General features: G+C 60.4%; 1 protein-coding gene across 1 annotated transcript; it reads left to right on the forward strand.

Annotated features, from left to right (window-relative positions):
• Positions 1 to 1,644: 1,644 nt before the first annotated feature.
• LOC112475248 (translation initiation factor IF-2) lies at positions 1,645 to 7,740 on the forward strand. The gene is given in 2 exon segments (XM_025043175.1): positions 1,645 to 4,605; positions 4,608 to 7,740. Coding segments are annotated over 2 exon segments (930 nt in total). The 5' UTR covers positions 1,645 to 4,097; the 3' UTR covers positions 5,030 to 7,740.
• The last annotated feature ends 980 nt before the right edge of the window (positions 7,741 to 8,720 follow it).

Raw genomic sequence — 8,720 nt, forward strand, 5'->3', positions numbered from 1 at the left:
TCCAGCCCCGTCCTCCTTGGCAGTGTTCACCACACTTCCGGTTCCTCGATGACCCATCGTCCCACTCCCTGGACAGGACGCCGGTCCACGCTGTGCTCCACTTGATCATCGGGGCCTAGCACAGGCCTGACCTGGTTGGTATTTATTACACAGACATGAGTGGATGGATGCGGGGAATACGTGTGTCTTCGGGAGCACGTTAACCATCATGGGGTATGGGACGAATGGGGTGGTCTGAGCAGAATCCGCCAAGGGTTGCAAACTGGGGACCAGCAGGTGCCCTGCCTGCGTGCCTTATTTTGGACAGTATAGTGCCAACGAGCCACCACAGGGAGGCCAGCTGCCCTGGAGGGCTGCCCAGGCTCAGAGCAGACAGTGTGTTGGAGAGAATACTCCATGTGCTGTGTTAAGCCATGAAGATGTTGGGGATTTTTGTCACTGCAGCATAACCTAGCCATCCTGACTGATACACCAGCTTCCCATGAACAACGGCAGACCTGGCCCCACTGGGCATCGCTGGCCAAGGCTGTGACAAGTCTACGAGTCGTCCCCTCTACACGCTCTCCCACTTCTGCTCACCTGTTTCCCACCGGACTCTCGTGGGGGCTTAAATTTGGGGTGGTGTCTTGGTGTGCTAGGGTAGCCAAAACAAAGTAGCATAGACAGAGTGGCTTAAACAACTGAAACGGATTGTCTCTCTGTCCTGAAGGCCAGAAGCAGCCCGAGATCCAGGTGTCGGCCAGGTGGTCCCTTCCAAGGGCCGTGAGGGGGGGCCCCGCTCTAGGCTTTGCCCTCCGCCTCGCAGCTGGCCGTCTCCCCTACGAGTTCCCACACAGTCTTTCCTCTGTATCTGCCCGGGTCCCCTTTTTTTTAAGGATGTCAGTCATATGGGATTAGGACCCACCCTCCTCCAGTGTGACCTCATCTTAATGACATCTGCAACGACCCTGTTCCCAAACGAGGTCACACTCCGGGGCCCTGGGGTGTCAGGACCTAGATGTATGAATTTTGGGGGTATCCAGTCTATGACAGATGGCCGCCTAGAGGAGGGGCCGTGGGAGCTGGGTCAGGAGAGCAGGGCTGGACAGGGGAGTGCGAGGGGCGATATTTTGTTTCTAGCAGGCCAGTTCTAGAAGGTTCTTGAGAGACTCCCTGAGGCTACGGAAGATGCGTGAGTGCATCGGGGGGTGGGGGGCTGCCTCCCACTCATCTGCAGGTGGAGACAGACCAAGACACGCAGAGCAAGTGGAGGGCTGCAGGAAGGGGGGCCTGTCGGTTTGATCTTCGCAGGTTTGTTTTTGACTTTATGCTGACTCTCGAAATGCGATTGACGTGGGGGTGGGGGCGGGAGAGAGGCAGAAAGGAGAGGGAAGATTTCAAAGCTATAGCCATGGGAAATGTTTTTATTTTCTGCTTGAAAGAAAATGCCAAGGAAAGATTAATGCCTGTGTAAGTACACCCGAAAGAGAGAGACGTAGAGAGTGTGGGAGGGAGGGAGGGAGGGAGGGAGGGAGAGAGAGAGGGAGGGAGGCACATCCTGGGAGCTTCTGGGTGTGGGAAGCTCCTAGACCTGAGAAGTGAGAAGGGGTAGGCCCTGTCCTCCCCTCCCTTGTCCCCTCGAGATGCCACCACAGGCCCTGGAGCACTAACGGGGAGCACCGAAGGTAGAGGGCTGGGCAGAAACCCGTCTGGCTTGCTTGCTGCCATTCAGGCCTGGTGACTTTAGGAAGGTCACCCACTTCTGTGGGTCGCAGGGCCCCTTCTGACAAGTGTGTGTACAACAGGCACAGATGCACGGGGCAGAACTTGTGTACGAGTAGCACAAAGAATAGAGAGGAACACCAGAGATTGGGGGTGTATGCGTGTGTGCGAGTGGGTGCACGTGAGAGGACCAGAGGAAGACGGGAAATGGGGTTCTCCAGGTGTGCCCTAAGGGGGGTGGATGTCAGGTACGGGAGCCCCTGTGTGGGCTCCTGGGCAGGCCTCCTGAACTCCTGACCACGGCCTCCTCCTGCCAGGAATGCGCCCTCGGTCAGCCTGACCCTCACCCGGCCACAGGCCAAATGGACTCCCATTGACCTCTGACCTCTGTCACCTCCCCCAGGCTAGGACAGGAGAGAGGCCCCTGTAGAAGGTGGAGGATGGGAAAGGCAGTAAAAGGGGTGGCAGGGTGGAGGGGGCGTTTAGCGCTGGGCCAGTTCCCTTCTCTAGGCTAGTCTGGGTTGGGCTGGGTGCTCTTGGGGGTGTTGGGGCTCTATGTCCACATCCCCAGCACCCCGCCTGGCCTAGGTGAGGGTGCTTGCTGCCACTCCTTAGCTGTGTGTGTCCACCTCAGCTTTCTCCTCTGCGGAACGGTAGGACGGCATCAAAGTCAGCCTCCTCGAAGCCGCCTGGAAGCAGGGGCCTTGCACAAAAGGGATTTTCAGACTGTAAAAGAGAAAACTGGGAGGATTCCGCTCAGAAGGGGGTGGGACGGCCGGGATTGGCGGGGGCCCTGTGGGTCAGGGCAGTGGGAAGGGCCGGGGAGCCTCTGGGGGGGCCAGGCTGGCGGTGGAATTTGCTCAGAACTCTCAGCATGCACAGGCCTGCCAGGCAGGGCACTGACTCCCCACTTCGGTGCAGGGCCCCTCCCCCACCAGCACACCCCTCCCCCAACACACGTGCTGCCAAACCCTCCATTAGTCACCCTGGCACTGACATACATAAATCCCATTAGTCACACCCGCACAAACTCGCCTGCAGAACACACCCAGGCACACCCAGACAAAGAAGTTGGCCCCCAAAGAGGCCTTGTTTGTCTTTCGCGCCTCTTCCCCAGTGCCTAGAACAGTGCAGGCGTTCAATGAACACACGGTCAGCCTCCCCCAAAGCAGCCATCTCCCAAAATAACAGCCCCCACAACTGGGGATTGACGGCCCCCCAATAAGCAGAGACCCCCTCCAGACACTCCAAACCTCCCGTCTTCTCTGGGCACACAAGTACCAGAACCAACGCCCAGGAACGCCCTTGGCCAGCCCCTCCTCTGCCTCCCTCTGGAGGGGGCACAGCTGGCATCCTGGCCCCCTCCCCGTGCCTGTCCTCCAACGGGTCTAGTAGGAAAACCATTCTCCAAGGTCAGTGAAGTGCTTCAGCAGGCGGCCCTGGAGCTGATTTATTGGCGGTTTACTTGGAGAAATGCTATCGCTTAGATTGGGGGGGTGCGGGGGGAACACGCGCGGTGGACTTTAACCTTGGCCTGAAACCGCAGGCCTTTGTTTTTGGAGGGCTTCCTGGGGCGCCGCAGTGGGGCTGGGCCGGTGGGGGAGGCACAGCTGGAATGTAGTTCTGCCGCCTTTCAATTCCCAGGCTGCACTACCGCTGCCTGCAGGGCGAGCGCTCAAAATCTGGGGGGCTGGCTGGAAGGCCTCTGTCCCTCTGAATGTGCTTCTACAAATTCTAAGAAGGAGCCAAAGCTCCCAGAGTGAGCTTCATATTTTGGAGCGAGGTTCCAAACCCTCCGCCTCCCCACCCGTGTCACTGGCACAGTGAGGTCTTAAGGAGGCACCCAGGAGTGGGAGACTGCCTCCCTCTTCCGAGGCTATTCCCACCCGAAGTCTTGAGCAAAGACTTGAGAGGTGGTGGTCCCCGATCACTGCGTATGGCCTGCTTGGCTGACGCAGGACACCAGTGCCCAGGCCCGTTCCCCAGCCTCTCTGGCAAAGACAGTACTGGTGACATTAAGCTTTATTATTGCAAATACACCCTCTCTGGGCACCCGTAGACTGTTCAGGTAGAAAGCGCTGCCACACCTACCAGGGTGCCAACAACGCGCCCCAATGATTCCTGCTTTCCCAGTGGTTCGGCTATTTGCACCAAAGCCGGCAGCGCCACGAGGGCAGGGAGCCAGGGCCCGGCTGTGCAAAGCCCAGGGTATTTCCGTCATGGAGGGGAAGATGGGCTGGCACAGGGTGGGGAACAAGATGAGCATCCTCGCTTCAAGCGTGGCACCTGCAAACACCCTGCTTGGTCCTCGCCTGGAAAAATAAAAAGCCTCCTCCTCGCCTCCTGCGCGTAGAGGACTCCAAGGACGGAATGATGGCGTGGGATGAAAGCAGGGTATGCAGAGACGGGTGGCAGGCGGAGTTCTGAGAAGACGCTCTGACCCTGACCCCGGCGTCGCCCCTCGATGGTGCAGGTGGTGCGGGAGTTGGGCTCAAGCGGGTGTCTGTGCCCCTACCCCAGCCTCACCGAGCATTCCTAGGAGTAAGTGCCAGCCCAGCACCCTGACCCCAGGCGGCGATCCGGTGAGGCCCAGGCCGCCTCTGGGTCTGGCGACCCCGAGGATGGATGTGGTGGCACCACCGACTAGGCGAGGCTGTTTCCTCTCTTCTGCGAAAGGGGAAGCGCCTGGCTTGATTCCCCGTGCAGTCTCGGGGCCTCAGGCCGTGACCGGGAGATCAGGGCGCACGGCACGGCCCGGGACGGGAGGCCGGCTGGGAGTCCACGCGAGGGAGCAACGGGAAGGAGGACCCATACGGAGATTTACGGCCGCAGCCGGCCCCCTGCGCACTGAGCGCATCTCGGTCCTCTCCCAGCCAAATAGTGGAGTGGAAGACCCAACCCGGGCCGGGGAAGAAGCCAGGGCCGGAGGCGGGGCTGAGAGGCGCAGGGATCCGCTGGGACTGGGCCTGGAGCTCCAGCCCCAGCTCTGTCGGCCGTGCGCCCTGGTGCCAGCGGCGTGCGGGGCTCTAGCGCCGCGTCCCTGGTTTTCCTGGCGGGTCGGGGCCGCTCTGGCTGGGCTAGTGGAACCTCGGCTCCACGCCAAATCGTGGCCGGCCCAGTCGCAGCACGGGAATGGGCAAGTGCGGCTTTCCTGGGCTCGACCTCTCCGGGTTTTGGCGGCGCCCGAGTCGGGAGCTCCCTGGTTGCCGGACTTGGGACCTGGATGTTGGCGCTGAAAAGACGGTGGCCAGAGCGCCCCGAGCGGGCAGCAGAGGCCGGCGAACGCCGGGTCCCTTCACGGAGAGCCTGGTGGAGCGCGGATTCTTAGGTCTCCGCCGGGAAAAGCGGTTCCGGGCCACGGGTGGAGGTGGCTCGGGTGTCCTCGCCTGGGAAAGGATGCATTTTTTTTTTCCCCCTGGGGAAGGAGTAAGGGAAGAACGTGCCCACGAAGCCAGGAACCCTAGGGTTGCGGGAAGCGCCGGGTCTGGCCCTGAACAGGGGGGCTAAGCCAGCTGGACAAAGGCGCGGCCGGCTAGAGCCGGGCTCAAGGTTGTCCTGTCCTTTGGTTTTAAAACAAAGAGCAAGAATTTTGTCAGTTGGGCTGCCTGGGAACATACAAAAGGCCTCGGCTGTGGACAACGGCGCTGGCCTGAGCAGATTCTCCAGAACCGCGATTTGGGGTTGCAATGTCCTCCCTCCAGCCGATTTTCCGCCCAGTCAGTACAAAACGCACACATACACTGCGTCAACACTCCTTTTGGCCTCGGCTCCCGCCGGGGAGACGAAGTATGCGGGGGGAGGGGACGGAAGATGGCGGCCGGACTGCGGGCGGCGCGGCTGTCACCCGCTCTTCGCTGGGCGCCGAGGCCTGGTAGTTACATTTCAATGTGGCCCACCAGAGCAGTGAGGGCATCTCCCCAGACCTAGAAACCCGACGAGGGGTGCTCCAGAGACCTCGGACGAATGGCGGGGGTCTGCGAAAGAGCGGGGCGATGCCCACCACTTGCTTGGGATCCGTCCCCTACCCTAAGATGGCTCCCGGCCGCTGTTTACCCAGAGATGGGGGCCAGCAGGGCGCTGGGCCGCGGAGGGGGCAAAGATCAGGGCGCGCACAGGGCGGCCTGCTTCTCGGAGTGGCCCGCTCGCGCCCCCCGCACGCTGCAGTTCGGAGAACAGGCGCAGCCAGGGACTGTCCTGTCCCGCCCTGCGGCTGGGAGCTGGGAACCGGGAGCCGCCGCCTCCGCGTCTCCAAGGCCCTGCGCCCGGGCCGGGCTCCGCGGGTGCGGGTGTAACTGTGAGCAGGGAGGACGCCGCAAGGGGGCTGGGGCTCACAAAGGCCGGGGTGGGGGTGCTGGAGGAGGGGGCCTCGCCGGCCCCGAACCGCGGCCCTAATGAAATGCAGGCTCGGTTCGCTACGCTGACTAGGCGCACACTTGGAAAATGCAAACGCCATTGGCAAATCCAGGGCAAACAGGCAGAATTTTTATTAGCAACTAAATGATTTATGGCACATATACCCCGCCGTCACAATTACGGCGTCTTGGAGCATCCAGGGGTGAAAACATTAAACATTTATAAAAATAGGCTTTTGTTATTTTCCACCCTGCAAACCCTTTGTATTCCCCACCCCAGCTCTCTCGATACGTTTTTTTTTTTTCCTTGAGCTCTATTAAAATAAAAACATTCCAGATCTAGGGCGGGGGTAACGCGGTGGGGGATCAAGGTCTGGGCTCCAAATATTGGAGGACAACCAGGGGGGTGGGGAAGCAATGGGGGCTTGGGCGTGGGAGGGTTTACTAGGAACCCACAAAGGCCTCTGGATAAAACTCGAGGACGCTCGGCGCCCACCGGGGCTGCGCCCCCCACGCACGCCCCTTCCTCTGCCTTGGCCCCCGGCAGCCCAGCGCAGCTCAACTGCGTTTATTTTATTTCTGTCACCCCCCTCCCCCAAGGCACACAGACACAATACCTCCTTTCTCTAACCCCCCTCTCCTCTCCGTCTTTGCTCCTGGCTGTCCGGGGCTGCACCGGGAGCCTCCCGCCGCCCCGTCCGCCACTGAGACCTGCGCGCCCTGCTCCAAGCGCGGACACCGCCGCCAGTTCCCCTCGGATCCGGCTATTTTCGTTCCTTTCTTTCCTTCTCACTCCTCCCTCCTCCCCCCGCGGAGCTCCAGCTTCCAAAAGAGGGCAGCCTAGAAACCAACGCAGGAGGCTTCAGGAAGGGCAACTTGAAACTGCCCTCAAGAGGCTCAACTTTTTTCCTCAAATTTATACTGGAATTAAATTAGACACCCCCAGTTCGCTCTCGAAGCCCACCCCATTTTTTTCCCTAAAAGTGGATAAAAGAAAATAGAACCGAGTGAGCGCTAACTGGCTCATTTTTAACCCCTCCAGAAAAGTTGCCTTGAAAACGGACTTAAAAAAATAGAACGAGCGATGCGAAAACGCTGAGTCCGCAGAGTGGGGCGAAAGAGCGGGCTCCTCTTGTTTTAATTAAAATCCAATCACCGCGGTGGTTCTCTGAGGCAGGATCCGCAAGGATTGCTACCCTTCCAAGCTTTCTTTTGAGGGTACGTAATGCCTAGCCGGGCATGGGTCCCTGCGGGGCTGCGGAGAGAGGGTGCGGGGCCCCGAGGGCGGCCGCACCGGCTGCGTCCGCACTCCTCGCGCCCGCAGCCAAGTAGGTTGCCGCGGGCAGCTCCCGGCGACTCAACCCAGAAAGGATTTTGCTGAAAGCGCAAAATAAGAAGTACAAAGTCTGGGGGATTGGGTCTCCCCTCCCCCTCCGGCCACCGCGGCCAGCCAAGCACTTTTTGGGCTTGGCTGGTGCTTCCTCTGAGCTCAACAGATTTTTTTTTCCCGGTCTCGCCCTCCCTCGAGGGGGCGCGGCGGATGGAAGGCGAGAGAGGCCCCCAGCCAAGAGATTTTTAATATTACACTTTAATAGGTTTCAGAAGGCCCCGTGGAGAAATGCTAATAGGCTGAAATGTCAGAATCGAGAGGGAGTCAGTTCGCGCTCAGCCGATCTAATCCTTTTTTCTGCTCTGATTTTTTTAAAAAAATTTTGGTGGGGGAAAGGGGTAGGGAGCGGGGAGGGGGGGAGGGAAGAGGTGGAGAGCGCCCACGCAAGAGGCTTTGGGGAGGGGCGCACGGTGCAAAGCGCCGCAGCTCCCGCCCGGGCCAAGCGGGGGGCGCGCCCCGGCCCGCGTTTCTATAGGAACCCCTTTTAGAAGATTAGAGACTCACCCGCTGCCCGCCGCCGAGGCCTCTCCAAAATATTAATCAGTAACCATCTGACACCGCATTTCAGGGAGGGACCCGCAGGCCGGGGATAGGAAAACGGCCTTCTCGCCTGCCCATCCCACCCAACCGCGCTGCTGGGGGAGAGGGAATGAATCGCTGCTTTGTTTTAAAAGGCGGTGTGGGGGGAAGGGGGGAGGAAAAAGCAGCCCTTGTCTGTTTTGGAGTCGCCACCGCGCGTTCTAGAAGGCGCGCCCCAGGGGAGGTGGGGGACCAGGGCCGGGCTCCGGGTGCAGCCCCCAGGCCCCTTCCCGGCTCGCTCGGCTTGTCACCTCCTCCTGCGCGCAGGAAGCTGACAGGCGGCCCATTAAACCGCGCCTTGCAAAGCCCTGGATTGCGGCGACAACCATCTTCCTCTATTTTGATCACTCAGCCCAGACGCTGGGGGAGGGGGAAGGAAAAGGGAGGAGAAGGAGGAAGGAGGGGGGGGGCCGAGCTGGTGGAGGGGGAGGGCTGCCTAGAAACGGCCCGGAAAAATTCTCACCACCAGTTTTGATCATTCAGCCCCGCCGAGGGGAGCCTGGAAACTGCTGGAGCCCCTCCGTCCGTAATTGGTTTTATAGGAATGGCTGAGCGCCAAGGTGTTTACATGCGCGTGATTGGCGGCACGCGCGGCCAATGGGTGGCAGCCGGGGGCCGGCCTGCCGAGGGGAGGCGGGCACCAGGGAACAATGCGTGTTTCTTCGGCGGAGAGTGCTCCCCTCCCCCAGCCGCCCCCT

Source organism: Pteropus alecto, unplaced genomic scaffold, assembly GCF_000325575.1.
Source record: "Pteropus alecto unplaced genomic scaffold, ASM32557v1 scaffold40, whole genome shotgun sequence".
Classification (NCBI taxonomy): Eukaryota; Metazoa; Chordata; class Mammalia; order Chiroptera; family Pteropodidae; genus Pteropus; species Pteropus alecto.